This window comes from Candoia aspera, chromosome 2 (assembly GCF_035149785.1).
Source record: "Candoia aspera isolate rCanAsp1 chromosome 2, rCanAsp1.hap2, whole genome shotgun sequence".
NCBI classification, from domain to species: Eukaryota; Metazoa; Chordata; class Lepidosauria; order Squamata; family Boidae; genus Candoia; species Candoia aspera.
The window spans coordinates 178,306,362-178,326,974 of NC_086154.1; the positions used below are offsets into that span (position 1 = coordinate 178,306,362).

Here is a 20,613-nt window from a genome sequence, read left to right on the forward strand (position 1 = left end):
TCCAAAACGTGGTTTCATTTGTTTACTCTAAAATGTATTAGTCATCTTGCAGCCGCAGTGCTGAGAGTGATGAACAAAAATTAGCTAAAAATACTTACAGAAACATCAACAATAAATTAAAGCAATCATTTGACAGCTGTTAACTGGCAATAATAAGAGAGCTGATTGACAGACCATATTGCAGAAAATTAAACGTAAAAGGCTCGAGGCAAGAAAAGATCTTCGCCTGACCTTCAAAAGGCAACGCAAAGGCAGCATTAGGTCAACTTCTCTGGAAAAAGTACTGTAAAGCTGGTGAGAAATCACTGAAAAATCCTGCCTCCAAACATCCACTTGCCGCCGCTCAGCAGACAGGGAGATCTGGAACCAAGGCTCCAAAGATTCTAGAGCTCAAAAAGAAATATATGGAAGACGAGACATTCCTTCCAATCCAAGAGCCTCATGCCTTCGCAGCTTGAGAATACAAGTGGTTTTTTTAAATCTGTTCAATCATGTCCAATTCTCAGAGACTGCCTGGACAAGTCCCTGCAGTTTTCTTGGCAAGGTTTTTTCAGATGCAGTTTGCCGTTGCCTTCTTCCTAGGGCTGAGACAGAGTGACTTGCCCAAAGTCATCCAGCTGGCTTTCCTGCCTAAGGCAGGACTAGAACTCCCAGGCTCCTGGTTTCTAGCCTGGTGCCTTAACCACTACACCAAACTGACTCCCAGAATACAGGTAGTCTTCACTTAATGACCGCAATAGGGACTGGCAACTCTGTGACTAAGCAAAGCGGTCATTAAGTGAAATCATGTGACCATGCCCAACTTATGACATCGGTTCCACTGTGGTAGTTAACTGAATCATGGCAGGTCATTAAGCATGATGTCATGTGACCGTGACTTGCGACTTCCTGCCAGCTTCCCCGTTGATTTTGCTTCTTGCAAGCTGGCTGTGAAGGTCACAAATGGCAATCATGTGATCACAGGATGCTGCAGCCACAGGATGCTGCAACCATTGTAAATGTGCACTGGTTGCCAAGTGCCCAAATCACAATCAAATGATTGCAGGTATGCTGCAACAGCGGTAAGTTCAAGGGCTGGTCATAAATCTACCTTTTCAGCACCGTCGTAAGTTTGAACAGTCGCTGAACGAGGCAGTTGTTAACTGAGGACTAGCTGTACTAGTTCTCTGCTTTGTCCTCCTAGCCCTTACTAGTTTCTACCTGTCCTCCAAGCAGTTGCTCAAGCCATTTATTTAATTCATTTTCTTTCTAACCAAAAGGTGAAACAGACTCTAGAGAGCAACTGAGTCAGCCAGAAACGTATTTCATTTGTGATGACTCTCATTTAAATGCAGTGGATTAAAAAAAATTGGGTACATAAACCTCCATATTTCAAAAGGTGTATTATCCACAAACACTTACGTAAGGTAAGTTCCTCTTGTGTTAGCGCTCATCATAAGGTCCACTTTTTTTGTAGGTGTCTCCAGTGTGCCAGTCAAAGAAATAGCACTTGCATTGTTAACAAGAACATCAATTCCTAGTTTTAAAAACAAGCCATGTTAATATCTGAAAAGTCATAATTTATTCTAGCAATTTGCTTGTTGGACATTTATTGTTTTAAAAATAAGCCTTAAAAATGGCTTTTAATAATGAATACATTTAGCATATACTTCAGAACTGAACACAAGCTATTACCTCCAAATTTCTGAACTGCCAGGACCACTGCATCTGCAATTTGATCTTCTTCCCTTACATTAACAATACATGGTAAAGCCTTTCCTCCAGCTGCTTCAACTGATAAGGGGAAAATCAATATATATAGTCAGTCAATTTTTAAAAAAATCAACCTGTTAAAAATGGTAACTTAATTGCATTCCTTAAAAAAAGAAGAAAGAAAGAAAGAAAATCATGGAACTCTCCAAATTTTAAAGTTACACCCCAAATATGGAACCATTGAAAATACAACTCTGAAATTACAGAATTCTAAACCATGGTTACAAATCTCCAAGCTAATATCTTCCAAATGTGTTGGGATTACATACAATGTTAACATTACATACAATTAACTGAAACAAGCCAAGTTCATGAACTACAGCTTATGCATGCTTTTATCATTATGCTTTTCTCTTGTGGAATTAATTGATGTATCTCACTCGTTTCCCTGTTTGAAATCATTTGTTAATCTGCCTAAAGAACTCTGGTTCTTGGGAGAATTAAAAATAAAATAACTGAATAAAATAAACTGGAGTTTATCCAAAGTGAAAAGGGGGAGGTGGTGGAAGAAGGGAGTAACCTCTAATCTATTTACAGATGCTCTGGAAAAAGAAGGACTTTTCAAGCCCAAGGCTTTGCTTGTGGGCCTGGATATGTTAAAGTCCACTGATGGTATACAATTATCAAATTTACAAATTAATACCTATTTTTTTATCAATAATAAAAGCAGCTACAAGTTTCTCAGAGTTGGCACCAACTTGAATATAGAGAATAGTGTCTCTGCCTTACAATAATGTAGCTTCAAAAACTGCAAATAGTTATATTTTCCTGGGATCTAAATAGTTAAAAACATATGCAAGAGTTTAAATATCAAAAACCCTGACTCTGTCCGTATTGCAAACAGTTTAGAGATTTCCCCCACCCCAGATGCAGCACAACACGCTGTTGCTTAAGAAATGCATTTCCAATTTTGTGTTTGGCCTGTACAACTAATGCTTTTTTCTTTTTTAGACTGACTGAAGGATTTGGATAGACAGGAATGAGGTGGTGATATTATGTATCTATTTGATCTTTCCTCTGGGAGTTCACATGGTCTTTCTCCTCAGTGTAGCTACACAAGACTCCTGTGGACATAGGTCAAATTGAGATATACTGATTTTGGAAACTCCTGGCCTTAAACATCTGAGTGATGATCCACTTATGGATGAGCATCACTATGTTTGCTTGCTTTCTTTGTCCTTCCTTATGAGACAACGCATAATCTCCAGATGGTCCTGCTGCTCGTCAGTGACCTTGCTCTGTGTTTGGTTTCTTAGGTTAGCTTAAAACCTTCCATCTTTGCTAGCTGCCTCCTTTGTCCAATGTATGCTCTCTTTATCTCTTTTTCCTCATAAAAGGTTGTGATCTCTTGTTCCTTGTGGTTTGGCTTATGTTTGCTTTCTCTGTTCCCTTTAGCCCATTTTGATTCAGATTCAGGGATCTGTGGAAGTTCTGGTTTCCTTTACTCCTTGTAGTTGGCAGCCCCCAGGCCTAACAGAGAAGGTACACAAGCTTTGTGACCTGGTGCTGAGGGCTCATACCCGGAGCAACTCCTCATTTTGCTCGAGAGCCACATCATTCTTTCCAGACTCCACCTGTTATGTTTGTTAATCTCAGGCTTCCAATTCTGTTTGGATTTTATCAAATATGCATGCTAGGTTATCTTGTATCCAGCTAAAGGGATCTTTAACCAGTATTTTTATTTAGTATCTCTGCTCATTCTTTATTATTATTCATTCATACATACATACATACATACATACATACATACATACGAATGAATGATCTTGTACCTTCTGAACGTAACGGTTCTTCTATGGTGTTTCCTCTTTCATCTAACACACTGGCAGTTGCCTAGATAGGAAGTGAAAACTTCCAGTGTCAAAAAATTCTGTTCCTCAGAAAGAGGAATCACTTTTCCTATTTGTGTTCAAAATTAATAACCGTGATTACTTTAATTTCCCACAAACATAGTTATAAATCACCGTGATGTGGCCAAAGCATGGGAAGCTGTATTCTGCGGTTATGTGCAGGGCATGTTTTCTAGATATTGAATAAGCATCCCTTTGAGATTTATTTGGGGTTTATTATTTCTAGTCCTGCCTGGATGTTGCAATGTGCACTGTATATATGCCTTTTGTCTGTAACTACTTGCAACAAAGAAACTTCAGTATCCTATACCTAGCATAAGAACTTAGCGAATGCTTTTATATATTGTTTAAGTTTTAATAAAGTGATCTGTATTGTTTTTGTATGTGTATCTTGTTAAATGTATTAAAATTCAGTGGATGGATGGATGGATGGATGGATAGATAATTTATTCGGTCAATGACCAGCAAAATTTAAAAGAAAAAAAGTACAATCAAGAAATACAATAATAAACTACAAACTAACAAAATATATCACATAATGATACAGCATTCACTTTGCCATTACTGTATTAATGCATTTGTTACCTTATGGGGTGAGCCTAAAACATTAGAAATTATATGGTAAGGAATTATAAAATGAAAGTAAAAACATATATCCCCTGACAATTTATCTATTAAAATATTTCAAATTTAAAAGTACTTTTTAAAATAGGGAGTTATTTCTTTGTCTGGATTTGTCTTATTTTCATTGCAGCAACACAGAATTTGGCAACTGTACACGTAACGTAAGGTTTCAAATCCTGAAGTAGATAGTTCACGTAAAAATTATCTGGATACCCAGGGAGTTTTTCTATTAGGGGCAAAATGTAAATTGACCTGATATCCTTATAAAATTTACAGTGCGGCAGTACATGTGAGATGGTTTCAACTTCCTCTTCACCGCCTGGGCAGATTCGCTCAGCTATGGGGACTTTGTTGTATCTGCCTTGGAGTAGTGCAGAGGGGAGAATATTGAACCTGGCTTTAAAGAATGCGATTCTCAACTTAGGAAATGTTAAATTTAGGAGATACCTTACGCCCCTGTTTATCCAAATTCTGTTATGTTGTAGGAGCCTATTAAGTTCATTCTGGAACTCCATATCCTTCTTTCTTTGGATGACTATTTGTTTGGCTTGATCGTAGCCTAATGATGTTAAGAATAGAGGAGAGAGTCCATACGAAGCCAGCTTATATTCTACCGCCTGCTTCCAGGGTGAAGAGAAATTATCTACTAGGACTAAAGGAGTTAAACCAACTGGGAAAAATTGGATTTTTAACCAATAATTTATCATCAGCTTCCAGGCCCTCACTTGAATTGACGGCATTCCTGTCTCGAGCCTTAACTGGGCATTTGATGTACCATTGGGTACGGCCAAAATTAATCGCAGGAATTTTGTTTGGACTGTTTCCTGCGGCACCTTCTTCATATAAATTCCTATTTGTGCCCCGTAGAGAATTTGAGCCAATGTTTTGGCCTCAAAAAGTTTTAAAGCTGCAGGTATTAATTGTACTCCGCCAGTATAAAAAAAAAGTTGAATGGTGTTTGTTGACCTGAGGGCTGATTGCGTTGCGTAGTTCTGGTGTGCATTCCAAGTACCTTTCGAGTGGAAGACCACCCCAAGGTATTTAAATACACTGACCTGTTCTAATTTATGCCCTCCTACTTTCCAGGAATGCTGCCTAGCTCTCTTGGCAAAAACTAAAATTTTTGATTTGTCAAAGTTGAGAACCAAATGGTTTTGTCTACAGTACCTTAGTGTTGCTGCAATTGCTCTTTTCAATCCAGTGGGGGTTTGCGAAATTAAAGCAGCATCGTCAGCATATAGGAGAATTGGAATTTTGCGCTGTGCTAGGTTGGGTGCATGAATATCCAGCAAGTGTATATACATAGCTTGCACCTATTTCCTAAACTGGGAGTTGTGGTAGTTAGCAGGAAACATTTAAATTCCTATAGAGATAATCTCAAGGTCATCCAGTGAATTCCATGGTCATCTGGAGACTTAAACCTGAGTACTCCCAGTGCAACACCTTAATCATAACCCCACATGTTGTTCTTTATTGTAGAACAACTAACAAAGCTACGTGGTCCACTTAAGTGCACAGTTAAAATTTACGAGTATTTTAGGCAGGGAGGTTGGAGGAGAATAGGGTAGAGGGAAGAATGGCTTTCAGTTATACCATAGCATTTAACACTGGGCAGATTTAAGCAGAAGAATAAAAGTGACAATGCCCTTTGGGGCAGCAATAGAATTGAGACAAACTGGCCATGCATGTCTTTCTGTCAATTCAGTTGAAGGATTAAATTCCAAAATGACTTGAAGATTATAGCAAATGGATCTCAGACCACCCATGCCTCGTTCTCAAGGCTTACTTTCTTCTGCAGCAGTATAGATTGTTCCTGGGAGTGTGCGTTGTGGTACTCCCGTCTTAGCAGCTATAACGACATTTGCCCCATCCTTTGCTGCTTTCAAGGCAATCGCTTTTCCAATGCCACGGCTTGCACCTGTTATAAAAAGAGTGCATCCAGCCAACTTCCTAAAACAAAGAAAGGAAAATAGAAAATCAGGAATCATGCATACAGAAAAAAGTACCTTTAAACAATGGGAATATATAATTGCTTCGAGGTGGTACATACTGTATCTGAAAATTTAAATTCCGCAACCACCAAGAACTGCTTTTCTTAATAATTTAAATTCATCCCAAAAGTTATCCCAATAACAATACTTATGCACCTAGAGCTGCCTTATAGTCTTGTCACTGGACTATCTAATTCAGCTCTGTCTACTCTGACTGACATCTGCTCTCCTAGGTTTTAGGTTGGGCTTTCCGCAATCCTACTTAGAAATATTCAAAATTAGATCTGGGACCTTTTGCATGCAAAATATATGGTCTGATTCTTAGCATTAAGAAGGTCTTTGGTTCAATCCTAAACCTAAGAAATCTTAGGAACTGTTTGAGACTTGGAGATAGAACCAACAACAGTGGGCTAAAAGAACAAACGTCTGATTTTACTATTTGACACTGATGTATCATGGCCTTCCTGTGTAAGGGGTAGCAGAGGAAGGTGACTACCAGCCTTAGATGCTTCCATCCCATCTGCCCTTGACTGCTGCACTCTGCTGTGAAATCAGTTACGTTTCCTGCTCCATTATTTTGAAAGCAGAAAAAAAAAACCCTGCTACCTGCATCTGAAAATAGCTGGATTATCTATTGGAATTTAAAATCAGGTTGCAGGGTGATAACTTGAAAACTAACTCTAACAAAACTAATAGGATTTACTTCAGAAAAGCCATTTTAATGGATGAGTTTCAAAAATCTGAGATTTCTGAAATACCTTTCAGATATCGAACATGGACAAAGCTTACTACTCAGAAATATACTTTCTCCTTCCTCTGCACCTTTATTTCTTCTTTTTTTTCTGGTACCATCAACAGCACCATCACTCTGATCTCTGACCTACTATATTGACCTATAAGATGATCCTCCCAAAACAGTAATGGAAAAATGTATAAAGATAGACCAAGCTCCTGTGCAATGCACAGCTATTCCCATCATGTCACTTCTACAATAGCCAACACCAGTTGAAACCAATTCTGGAAAGTAAGGCATTTGGGCAAGTAAGACATGTGTTGATTTATTGCATGTGTGTGTACATATGCACTGCTAGAAGCCACATGGCAACAAAGACCTAGGATTGAAAATTAATCTTCATATGTACCTGCATCTCATCTGCACCTCCACCCAGTGACTTCTATTTTCAGCAATGTAACACTATTCTTCACTCTTGCTCCTCCCACCCCAAATGCACAGGTAATTCACAGATATCCATTTGGGGGGGGGAACCCTCTATCTTTGAATAGGATGCTTAAAACCTTCTGGACAGGCAGATATTAGGGCTGTGCTCTCTTCAAATCTTATATGCATTCATTGATGGATGGGTTCTGCCTTTAAGTCCTGAGCTCCAATTAACTTTCTCACAGAGCTAGCTTTATAGTATGGATAGTAATAACCATTTTACTGCTTAAAAAATAAAGACTTTATCCATATGCTATCAGGATCAATTTAAGACCCCACATGTTAGTCTATTGTATATAAATCATGGAGAAAATCCATGTGGTCACTAAGAGTTGACACCGACTTGGTGGCACTTAATCAATCAGTATGTAAAGCAGATGAAAATCAAGGATTTAAAAGAAACACTGATTTTGAACATTTAAATAGAATTAACGTTTCTTAAAGCATGGTGTAAAAAAGTTGGCTCAAAGAAACCATCATCAAGAGCATCCCTAGCTACTGCATGCTTATTAACAGCAGTGTGTGGACATGAGGGTTAACAGATCCAATTGGTCCTATCTTGGAGGAAGTATACATGCACAGCACACACAGTGAAGCCCTTATTCTCTTGCTGAAAATGGAAAATCAAAGAAGGTCAATACATATAAGACAGGGTGGGAGTGGGGGAGATGGAGTAGCAAGAAAGAGAAGTCTCTATCAATGGAAGGAAGAGGCGAGCATAAACTGAAACAGAATATAAGCAGAACATATTCATGGTGCTCAAAAGGAATATAGTCTCAGTGTTTTCAATTAACAGTCAAAAACAAAAGCTATAATAGTGGACAGCTGTAAATGAGATCTGGCCTGGGAACAATTTAACAAAGCTCTGTTAACTGCAGGTAAAACTAAGAAATGCAAAGCCTGATTGACTCCCTGAAACAGCATGTAAGAACTGCTCCTCCTTGAAAATACTGGAGAGACGGTGTGTGCATTACATAGGATTTCCAGATCAGTAACTATTCTTACCATACTACTTTTTAAAAACAAATTAGGCCTATTCTTTTTTGTCCACAGATTTCAAGAGGGCCTCTCTCAACTATTTGAACAGTTTTTCTTGTTTGTTTACAGTACTTTTATTTTAATGCATTTGCAATAAAGCAGGTTGATATGTCTTTTATAATTACATTTTGCTCAGGGCATCCAACCATGAGTGATAATAAAGAACAGTAGAGATTAACTGCACTGACTTCTTTTAATAAGGAGAATGCATACAGGATTCTGATGGCTGTCAACCTGGCCACATTGAATACATTCAGTGAGAAAAACCTAGAAGCTGCCAAAAAAAGGAGAGACCTGTAACTATAAAATGCTCTCCCTCACCAAATAAAACCTCTACCCTCTATCACCAATGAACAGACATAAATAGGTTTTCATTAAAAATAGGTTAGAGCAACAGATAATCAATGAAAAAAAATGTATGATTTGCTTCTGCATCAAACCCTCCTTTCTTCATTGCCGTGGATCACTTCCTTCAGCAGGACACAGTCGTGCAAAAAATACAAACGAAGAAGTTGTCTGCCTGAATTTTGATGGCTGGAACAATATCCCCAATGAGCCAACAGAAGGAAGGATTTCCCTTACTGAACAACTGATAAAACTGACACATTACTAAAAACTTAGAAGCAGTGTTAAAAGTTGTAAAAAAGTGGTAAAATAATTCCAAAGGCTGAGTATCTGGCATTATCCCATACAGTACCTAAGGTGAGAAGAATTTTAGAACTAGGTAAGGGACTAATCCAGGCAGTTGCCAGGAACCAAGACTGACTTGAAGGAGTGCGTGCACACCCACCCACACACAAAAGATATTTTAAAACCAATAATATAGTAGAAGTACTTGTTTGATGGAATAGAGTGAATTGTCCCTGCCAGGATGTACAGTAGACTCTCAGTTAACCGGAACTCAAGCAACTGGCACTCTCAAGCAACCGGCAAAAAAAATTCGCGTAAATAATACAGTAGACTCTCAGTTAACCAGAACTCACTCTCAGGCAACTGGAACTCACTCTCAAGCAACCAGAACTCACTCTCAAGCAACCAGCAAAAAATTGAATAAATAATATTTTAAATAAAATGTAATAGTAACTCTCAAGCAACCAGAAACTACACTTATCTCGCATCTACCAATCCCCATGGGTGCCAGTTAACTGAGAGGCTACTGTATGTATATATGTTTATTTATTTATTTTATTCAATTTGTGTAGACATATCTTACATACATGACTCTGGGCAGCTCACAATAAAAACATCAAAATACAAGTAAAAACAGCCAAAACATATAAAACCATATTAATACCATATCGACTCTCTTGATTTCCCTTGCTCTAGAGCAAAATGCAGGAAAACAGCTATTTTATTATTACTGCTGCAAAGTTCGTAAGTAATTTAGTCAAACTTTGAAAAGAGAAATGCAGAATGACAAATTCTAAGCACAAACAAGAAAAGTACTAGCTCCAGCTCATTTTCTTGCCAATACTCTCACTACCTGAAAGTCATACCAGTGATCTGATAGAAGCAAGATGTGAATTCAGAAGCAATATCTTCTCCAAAATTTAGGAGATCCCCCCCTTCTTTAGAATATTTCATTCTACGCTGAGCAATAATATTCTAGTGAAGGTTGGTTAGCAGGACCAACCACCCAATATTTTAAGACTTCCCTATTGCTTTGGTTGAAATTGCCTAATTAACTTTTTTTTAAAATGTGTAATTATAGTAATTAAAAAATACATGTACCTGTTAAAATATTTTAGTTGCTCATTTCTAAGCAGTTTTTCTTCAACAAACACATTACACAATATAAGTGTAATTTAAAAGAAGGGGGGATTCTTCTGGAAAAATGACAAAATATCCTCTAAACAACCATAATTAGTCAGTTCATTATAAATAATTTCACAAATATGCATCTGCTTTGGTACTAAATAATATAACTATCTTTTGATTTTCTTAATGAAAATTAATTCGGAAAATTTTATTTTATTTATTTATTAATCAAATTTATCACCGCCCATCTCCCCCCAAGGAGGGACTCTGGGCGGTTTACAATAAGAACACAGTTAAAACAATAGAATATAAAACTATACAATAAATATAGTACATAATAAAATATAAATATAATGAAGCCCAGATGGCTAAAAGTTCTCTATAAATCCGCAGGTAAAACAGGGCCATTCTAGGGAGCTAGCTATCCCCAGAAGTGACTATTCTCCCTCCCGCCCCAGGCGTGGAAACAAAACCAAGTCTTTAATCACTTGCAGAAGTCCAGGAGCAAAGGGGCCTGTCTCACCTTTGGGGGGAGAATGTTCCAAAGGGCGGAAGCTACTGCAGAGAAGGCACGCTTCCGTGACCCCACCAGATGGAACACTTTAACAGAAGGAGTCTGTAGCATGCCCACTCTGCCTGACCTGGTGGGATGGGTTGATGTGATGGGGATGAGACGGTCCCTCAGGTAACCTGGCCCCATGCCATGTAGGGATTTAAAGGTAAAAACCAACACCTTGAATTGGACCTGGAAGCAAACTGGAACCCAGTGCAGCTTGCACAGTAAAGGTGTCACATGTGCCGCCCTGGGGGCGCCTAAGATCACCCGCGCAGCTGCATTCTGGACCAGCTGTAGCTTCTGGATATTCTTCAAGGGTAGAGTGCATTACAGTAGTCTATATGGGAGATAACCAGGGTATGAGTGACCAAAGGGCCTCTCGTTCCAGGAAGTGGCTGCAATCTGCCTCCTGCTTCAACCACCATATTCTACATCAGAGTTTTTCAACCTCAGCAACTTTAAGATGTGTGTACTTCAACTCCCTGAATTCCCCAGCCAACCAGCCTCCACACTTCTTAAAGTTGCCAAGGTTGAGAAACACTTGGTTAGACAATTACTGTGTGAGCTGAAGCAGCTGGATTCAATTTGTTTCATGTTCAACCAGTCTACACTGAACTTAGTACAATGCTTACAAATACTGAAAATTCACACGCAGAGATAATAAGTTCAGTTACAGACAAGAATGGGAGGGGAAAATATACCAAAGGCAGCTGCTCATCCTGTAGCATGTTTCAAGGAAGCTATTTCCCAAGGGAAAATTGTTATACTGTTATTTAAAAAACACTTTAAAAACCTACTTGGAACTTTTCTGGCTGCATAAGTATACTTAAGAGGTCATAGCTTAGATAGACTACAAGAGAAAAAAAAATGACAGAAGCAGTTCCTGAAAACAGAGATTGCTTTTACCTTTCACCTATTTCATTCAAAACAGAAGGATAATCTATTGGTCTTCCTTTAACTGGATATTCCAATCAGGTGCTCCAGAAAACTTGCAAGTATTTAAAAAATAGCTATCGAAACCCAATACCTGTTCACCTCTTTCAGTTTTAGAGGTGTCCTATGCCAAAATGTCTGTGAACATCTCCCTTGGAGCTCAAGAGACTTCACGCCACACCTGATTTTAATTCTTTGAAGATTAATTTTTAAAAATTGAATAGAAGCTAGCATGCTGCTAAGCAAAAGGCCTTCCTACAGTATCACCTTTATTCCCAAGAATGCCTTTGGGGGACTCTTAGGTGGCTGGCTGCAGTTCAGTGCTTTGTTTAGAAATGTGCCCACCAGCCCCTCAAAAGGAAAAGTAAACTGAGAAAATAAGGAACATATCTGAATCATGGGGGAGAGCGACTTCATCAGTCTGCTTTCTGGTAAATGATCTTTTGTGAAACCTCAGGTCTCCACATAGCCCTGTAGGAATGCCCACAACATACCCTCACAATTCATAAGTACTTACCAGCCCATAAAAGTTGGCCTCTTTTATCTTAGAATCCTCCCCAAAGTTACTAAAGACTTTCTTCAAGGAGCAAAGAGACCAACAGGAAAGCTATATTTTTGTACTAATAGAACACTTCTGCAGGCATTCAGCCATGAATGACACAAGAACTGTGTACCGTGCTCAGTCCACTTTCACCCATTGAGTAGAAAGATCTGAAGAAAGATTATTACAGCTGTGCAATGCGTTTGAGGAAGGCGTTTCAGAAAGGATTTGACATGGCTGCTTTGAAAGCCATCCCTGCCTGTCTGCTCACTGGCATCACCAATGAAACAAAGCCGTTGGGTATGTATACACACGTGGAAACAACTGGAGAGAGACTTTGTACTAACCCTGCTGAACCTTTCAGAAATTGCAGAGGCTTTAACACCACTGCTTTATTTGCATGATCATATTTTACAAAACCACCCTTTAAAATGCCTTGTGCAGCCCAGAAAACCTATATGGGTGAACACAGTTAACAGACCTACAGTCAGCTGAACACAGTAACAATCCCATTTCAAAGTTTCCTGATTAATCCATGAAAATCAGCAATGGCTGATTTTCTTACTAACTACACCTTTCGCTGTAATTAACTGCTTATCTTAAACTATGATTTTTTTTTGGAATCAAAAAACTTTTGCGTGCATTAAATATAAAAGTACTTCTAGATCAGCCTAAAGGTTCCTCTACAATGCTACCAGGTTTCCAATAATATTTAGCCAGACAGTAGTCCAAGATGTACCCTTTCTGAATAAGCGGATTTTGTCATTCTAAAGGTCTAAACACCTCTGAGCCAAACTCAGCTGCCGGTGTCTTACATCCACGCAGCTTTTCTGGCAGCAGTATTCAAGCTGTCCACATTCTGCTTGATTCTAAATTCTGCTTGATTCAGTACAATCTACGAACTTCGCGACTCGGACATTTTGCATTTTGGGGGCGTCGAAGGGTTTTCCCCTTACCCTCGCAACGGTTTCCAGATAAGGAGTAATGCTAGGCTCTTGCATCGAAACCCAAAATCTTGTACTTCTTTTAAAAAATATCGCATCGGCTTTCATGGATCTACCTGTGCAATAATAAGCGCGGGAGAATGTGAAGTGTCACAAATCTTGTTGGTTATAGTGTTGCCCTGAGAAGCTTCCCTTGAGAATTTCGGCAAATCAAGCCGCTGTCAGTAACGAGAAGTAGATCGCGTTGGCCAATTGTCACCCTCTGAAGCCACTCTCACGCAGCGATCGGAAACCCCGGGTACCACCTCTCGGGCAAAGCAAGTCCCCAGGGAAGAGGGAAGACCCGTGACAAGAGGGATGAGCCGTGCTCTCCACTTACCCCGTGTTGGGCAGCATGGCCAGGTCCGACGGAGGTAAGGCGGGGACCGCCGGGCAGATATCAGGCCCGGGTTGGACGGGACAGCGCCTTGGTGCCTCGCAAGGCCGCTCAGACTCCTGCACTTGCTTAGAACCTTCAACTAGAGCAAAGGGCGCAACAATCGAAACCGATCCCTCAGCCCCCGCCCCTTCGGCTTGCCACGCGGGAAAGAGAAGCCTCCTCTGAGCCCCGCCCCTCGCCAGACTTCACTAGTCTGATCCCTCCCATCCCCGCCCACCGGAATCCGCTCTTACGTCATCGACTCCGTCCCTCATTCTGCGCGTCCTTAGCAACCGCTCACTCAGTGCTCTGGAACACCGCCTTTCCGAGCCACGTGATTCAGTGAAGCTCCGTCTCCCTCCCCGCCCCCGACTGGGTGCCTCGCATTTTCTTTTCGTGTTCGGAGCTGGCGGATGCTGGAGAGGGGGCTGTCGGCCTGAGGATGGGCGGGAAGGGGGGGGGGGCGGGAGGATTTTCTTCGTACACCCGTTTTCTTAGATTTTCTGTCGATGTTTTCCATCAAGAATGAATCTGATCAAGATATTTTGTAAGGTACTTGTTGTGAGAGGAAGAATTGGAAGTCACGTATCTTTTAGTAACTTTATCCTTACCGCGGGTGGGAGACATGTGGCCCTCTAGATGATACCAACCTAAACTCCTTGCAGTTGGATTGTCTGGCTGAGGCTGCTGGGAATTGTAGTTCAGAAGCACCTCGAAAGCCAGTGTCTTCAGGGCTATGAAAGCTGGACTGCAAAAATCCACGCAACCGCTAGATGATGGCAAATGGTTCATATATATTTTTTGCTGCCACCTAATAGGAGCCTGGATGTTTGCAGCCCAGATGTAGTAGGGCGGAGTTTCTCCATCGGTGGTTAGTGCTTGTTTGGGAGGCTGCTGTCCATATGCTTGTCTCAGTGGACAAAACCTCAGCATAAACATGATCAAAATTAACTAGAGGCCTGACTTAACACTGAGATAGGTAGATAGGTTCAAGACCAGGCAACTAAAAGAAAACCATTATGAGCACAATAAAACAATAAACAAAATAGATGAAATTGTAAATTTTAAAATGCAGTCGCAGAATTGGACTTAAATCTGTGGATCAACCTTTATATCACTACCAATACCATTTGTTTCCTAGTAAGTATAGCCCCAGAAACAAATGTTGCTATTTTGTAAATACGTCTGGATTGGAATTAAACACAGAATAACATAACATGAGTCAATCTTGGAAAATTCTTAAAAGATTTTGGGGTGTCAGGAGTCCTTATAGAAGGAACAATGCGATGAAATATGCCACTGACTTGCCAGCCTGTGGGAGACAGATGTAATCATTCTCAACATGGGATACCTTCAGACCTACCCGCAAATATGGCCCATCTGCAGCCTACCCAGTTGGCTGATAAATATGCTTGGAGGGAAGTCATTGGAAGGGTAAGAAGTTAGGTCAGAGAATTTTGTAAAGTTTACTACCATATCAGGCCATTTTGCTAAAGCCATTGTTATTTTATAGCAGCTTTGGCTATTAGATACTGCATAGGTGCATATCCCCTTAATTTTATTTCTAGAGATCTTCACCCAGAGCTTTGGCAAGGAAGAGCGAGATCCCTTGCTTCATTGCACTTGCCATCTTTTATCTTTATCTCTCATGTTTTATTGAGTTGATTGTAATTTCTTTGATAGTTGTGAGCCATCCAGAATCAGGCAGCATGCAAGCTTAATAAATTATTATTATCCACCTGGAATGGTAATAATCACATAAGGTTAATGGGACTAAACCTTATAAGTCTACTTTGCCAAAAACTAGGGAAATAAGGCTGGTTTCAATGTGTAGAGCAGCATCTAGGAAACGGTAGTCTAAAAATCATCCTCAGAAGTTTAGGCTGTGCTTTCTCAAAATGATAGAAACCTTTTTGGGCAGAGGTCTTCATATCATGTGCAGATGTTTTCCCCTGAAATACTGGAACAGCCAAGGGTGTGAATTGGCCTCCCATTTGAAAGAAAAAGCTGAAAATGGCAAATGATTACCTTGCTACTAGAAAAAAATCCTTCACAGTAACAGGTGACAGACTGAGTAGCTAAACTAGGGAGTTCACCTTTTGGAGTTTTGGCTTAAGGTTGTGATCTTAGTCATTGGACTTTGCAATCTATGACTTACAGCTTTGTATGTTATGCAAACACAGCCAGGTATGGTTTATTCAGTAAATTGTTGTTAAGCTAGCCATGGCCAGACAATATCTGAACATATTGCAAGTGTAAATCTGCCTTCTGCTGCACTTTGAAACAGACTGAATACAGTTCAGGGTTTCACCTAAACCTTGGTTCACTTCCAACAATATGCCAGCAGCTGACACAGTTAAAAAATGTTTGCCTAAGTGCTGTAAGATCAAATAGTTGAATTATCTTTCTTGTATTCCATTCCAGGAAGAAAATTTGTTGTTGTTGTTGTTGTAGGTCCACAGCTTGGACATTCATCATGCAAGTAAGTTAAGTGTGACTAATGCAAGTCCAGCTCCCTGCATATTACCTTGATTTTCCTATCTTATTCCCACATTAGAATTATTGAACACTTAACTTTTTTCATCCAATTGGGCAGTTAGATGTATTTCTTTCATTTGCTCTTCCTGGAGCTTAGGATGGCAAACCCTGCACGCCTTCATCCAACTTCTTCCCACGGCAGTGACTGGCCCAAAGTCACTCTCCCAGTAAGTTTCCATGGCTAAGGGAGACCCAAATTCTAGTATTACTACATTCTGCTTGGCAAGACATGGCTTGCTGAAGAGTGAAATGATGGAGCCAGCTGACTTTCAAAGGTACTAGGAAGAAACTAGGACATGCTTTCAGTATAATAAATACCACTTCGTTTTTTGATTTGGTCCTTTCTTACATAAAATTATAAGGGACGCGGTGGCGCTGCGGGTTAAACCGCTGAGCTGCCGATCGGAAGGTCGGCGGTTCGAAACCGTGTGGCGGGGTGAGCTCCCGTTGCTCGTCCCAGCTCCTGGTCACCTAGCAGTTCGAAAACATGCAAATGTGAGTAGATCAATAGGTACCGCTTCGGCGGGAAGGTAACGGCGTTCCGAGTCGTCATGCTGGCCACATGACCCGGAAGTGTCTATGACAACGCCGGCTCCATGGCTTAGAAACGGAGATGAGCACCGCCCCCTAGAGTCGGATTCGACTGGACTTTACGTCAAGGGAAACCTTTACCTTTACTTTACATAAAATTATATAAAACATTTTTCATTTGGCACATGATTTACACCTCCGAATAATATTTTCATCAACTTAATTTAATTATTATATTTTTATTCCACTTCCCATACATAGTCTGAAGCTTTTATATCATTTTTAAAAAGAAGAAGAGAGGACATAACTATCAGGCTTGCAAATTAAAGTACAAAGAGGAAGGAAGGGATAAATGAAGGAGATTAAAACCTTTTCTCCAGTATTGAGTTAAAGCACTGTATACCTCTCCTGTCTGCACAAGACAATATCAAAACCAGATGTCTGCATCATCATTCAGTATCCTACCTCTGTTGTAACTCCCTTCTGGATCATGTTATCCTGATTTGTGGGTTTCTGCTCATACAGGCAAGATTATTGATCTTTCCTTCTGGCTTTGCTTTACCTTCACAACCCAGTAGGAAAATATCCACTAATTAGGGCATAGCAATCTGAATGGGATTGTTCTGATGTTATTGCACAACTATGCAATTTGGGGACTCTGCCTGTGTTTCTCTACATGTCCCCCTAACTGCAACTCAGAGATGCCTTACTGTTTGTTACCCATGGCTGTCTTAAAATTTGTACCCATGTCAGATTTTTAGGAGAGCTACAAATATTCTGAATGTAAGAGATTCCTAATGAATAATTAGCAGTCCTAGATTACTGAGTCACCCTCAGAGCTGGGACTGGAATATTTGGCAATGGTCGTTAGTTTTATTTCATGCCAATCGCAAGGAGAAAATGCTTCAGTAGAACCCTGGTTGCATCATCATCAATAATAATCTTAGTAATATCTGCTACTTATGCGGTGGCGCTGCGGGTTAAACCGCTGAGCTTGCCGATCGGAAGGTCAGCGGTTCGAATCCGCATGACGGGGTGAGCTCCCGTTGCTAGTCCCAGCTCCTGCCAACCTAGCAGTTCAAAAACATGAAATGTGAGTAGATTAATAGGTACCGCTTCGGCGGGCAGGTAACGGTGTTCCGTGTAGTCATGCCAGCCACATGACCACGGAAGTGTCTACGGACAAACGCCGGCTCTTCGGCTTTGAAACGGAGATGAGTACCGCCCCCTAGAGTCGGACACGACTGGACTTAATGTCAAGGGAAACCTTTACCTTTACCTTAATATCTGCTACAGTTGTCACAATATGTCAAAAGCAAACAAACATCCTTGGCAACATCTTGAATGTTAAGGTCAAGGCTCTTTTGAATTGTTGAGACTGATACAAGGAAAATATTACAAAAATCTATTGAGTAGTACCATTGTTAAGGTTAAGAGACATATCATTCATTAATGGGAATGACAGAACATGTTTGCAGTGGAATGTGTGAGAGAGGATATTCTGGGATCACAATTAGTGTTTTGACTAAAGTATCATAGGGGACCAGAAGCAACAGATATCTATTGCTTCAAGATAGGTGGGAAAATTTAACTGTCTTGTCCTTTAACCCAGTTTATGCATTCAGAGAAAAGAACTCACTATTAAAAGAAAAATCTAAAAAATAAATATCCTTATAGTTCCTAGTCTCTGTGTATAAGATGTTTCCATAATTCGAAAACATTAAGAGCTAATGTGATATAGGTCAGAGTCTTGAACGGGAATATGGGAGATGTGAGTTCACATTACTCTTCAGCAAGTTGTTACCTTCAGTCTGACCTACTTCAAATAATTTTTGCAAGAATATGAAATAATTTCCAGTATTATATTGGTAAAATAGCCAGTATCAGAAACTATTTGAAAATAGAATGGGAAGATGTAGATACATATTTTTTTCTGGAACATGAAGATAAGACATACAAGTGAATCTTTGTTCTATTCACATTTTTTTGCATTGTATTTTTTAAAATCAGTGTATATATCAATATTAAAAGTGTGGTCAGACTCAGTCCAGGAGAGTCAGAGTAGCTATAATTCAAAATCCAACTAGTTTGATACCAACTTTAGTTCTTGATAGAATTGCACTCCTTGTTAGTCTTGCGACATAGTCCAGACAAGAAGTACAACTAGGAGTACTAGTTCTATCTTTATTGTAAGGTTACATTAATAGAATTTGCAAATCTGAAAGTACCCATCCTGTTCTTCACTTTTACTCTCCTGAAAAACTAGGGAGGGTCCTTTCTGAGACATTTTTGCCACCCCTCCTCCTCTAGACTCAAATTTCATTTATCAGACCATTGTCTAGGCTGCATTTCTTCTTCCTGTCTCCCAAGGTCATCCCCACATACCATTACACTCCTGCAAGAATAGACTTGTAACCTGGGAGTTCTGGAGGTGTGGCTCCAGTTTTAGCTGGTATGTCACCTGTGGCCTTTACTTGACGGAGACATACTGGTCACTCACACCAATATGAGTGGGGCTATTTTTAAAGACCACCAGAAACACCAGTGGTGCAGAACGTGGCTGCCCATGAGTTTATTGGACTATTGTCATGACCTCGTTGCAAGGCACAAAGAGCCTCACAACGTGGATCATGATCATTAAGGAAAAGGGGGAAGAAGATAATCCAATCAGGGATTAAAACAAGCACCCAAAGACACCCACACCCATGATCCCATCAACACCTGAAAAGAGGGACGTCAGAGGAGTGAAGATAAGGAGCACATGGTGCCCCGGAGAACTCAACCGTTGCAGGAAGACAAAGAGGACACCGGGGAAAACGCCCACGCAGCCATCAAGGATCCCATCAAGAGGGATCGGGGCATTGAGGGGTGGGGAAGCCCGGGGCAATACAGGAGGGTATAAAAGGGGCACCCCCACACTACCTACCCCGTTCCCGTTTTTCGATCTGTCAGCTATCATTCCAATAAACCAGAAATCCTTAATACCCATTAAGTGAGTCTGTGTCTTATTGCGAAGAGAGGCTGGCCCTGACAACTATAGATCTGACACATAACACTATTTCTGGAAGTTGCATCAACTACTGGTTTGTTTCCTTCCAAGTGCAAATCAAGGTGCTAGCTATCACCAGTAAAGCCTTAAATGGCCCAGTTCCTGGATATCTTAGAAACTGCCTATTCCAAGTATATTCTGCCTCTCCAACCTGGGTTACTAGAGAGCAGCTGAAGGTCCCCTCCTATCAAGAAATATCACAGGAAGATAAACGAGAGGGGCATTGAGTCAGGTATTCTTGGCTGCTTCCCTCTTTTGAAATTGCTTATCCTGCAAGGCAACAATCGTGTTCACTCTTTATGGCTCTTCAGATAATGGTTAAGACCAAGCTTTTCTGGAAGGCCTTTGGAGAGTAAACAGCTGAAGTTAAGATCTGCACTACTGTGATACTGCTTTTGTTTATTTTGCATTCTATTGTATTTGTATTGTATTCTGATCTTATTTGGAGCACTATCTAGACCCTCTGGAGTGAGGCAATTTATAAATCTGGTAATACATGAATAAATAAAATAATATTTGACAATAACCATTCAGTACATATGCATCAGACTGGGAACAACGTTCATCAGGGATAATTACACAATTTTAATTTTAAGAAATAGATCAAGCATAAAAAGCAGGAGCGACTTGTGACCTCCTGCTGGCTTCCCTATTGACTTTGCTTGTGGGAAGCTGGCAGGGAAGGTTGCAAATGGTGATCACATGACCACGGGATGCTGCAACTGTTATAATTGCAAGCCAGTTGCCAAGCACCCGAATCACAATCAGGTGACAGTGGGGACACTGTGATGGCCACAACTTCAAGGACCAGTCATAAGTCCCCCTTGTTCAGCACCATCGTAACTTTGGACAGTCGCTGAGCAAGTGGTCA

General features: G+C 40.3%; 1 protein-coding gene across 1 annotated transcript in view; it reads right to left on the bottom strand.

Annotated features, from left to right (window-relative positions):
- HSDL2 (hydroxysteroid dehydrogenase like 2) overlaps window positions 1-13,750 on the bottom strand; it is a 32,933-nt gene extending 19,183 nt beyond the window's left edge. The window contains exons 1-4 of the mRNA XM_063294963.1: window positions 13,586-13,750; window positions 6,013-6,176; window positions 1,675-1,773; window positions 1,402-1,516 (exon numbers count right to left, since the gene is read on the bottom strand). Of these exons, the coding sequence (XP_063151033.1) occupies window positions 1,402-1,516; window positions 1,675-1,773; window positions 6,013-6,176; window positions 13,586-13,602 (395 nt within the window). The 5' untranslated portion in view covers window positions 13,603-13,750. The remainder of the gene's footprint in view (window positions 1-1,401; window positions 1,517-1,674; window positions 1,774-6,012; window positions 6,177-13,585) is intronic.
- Between the last annotated feature and the right edge of the window lie 6,863 nt (window positions 13,751-20,613).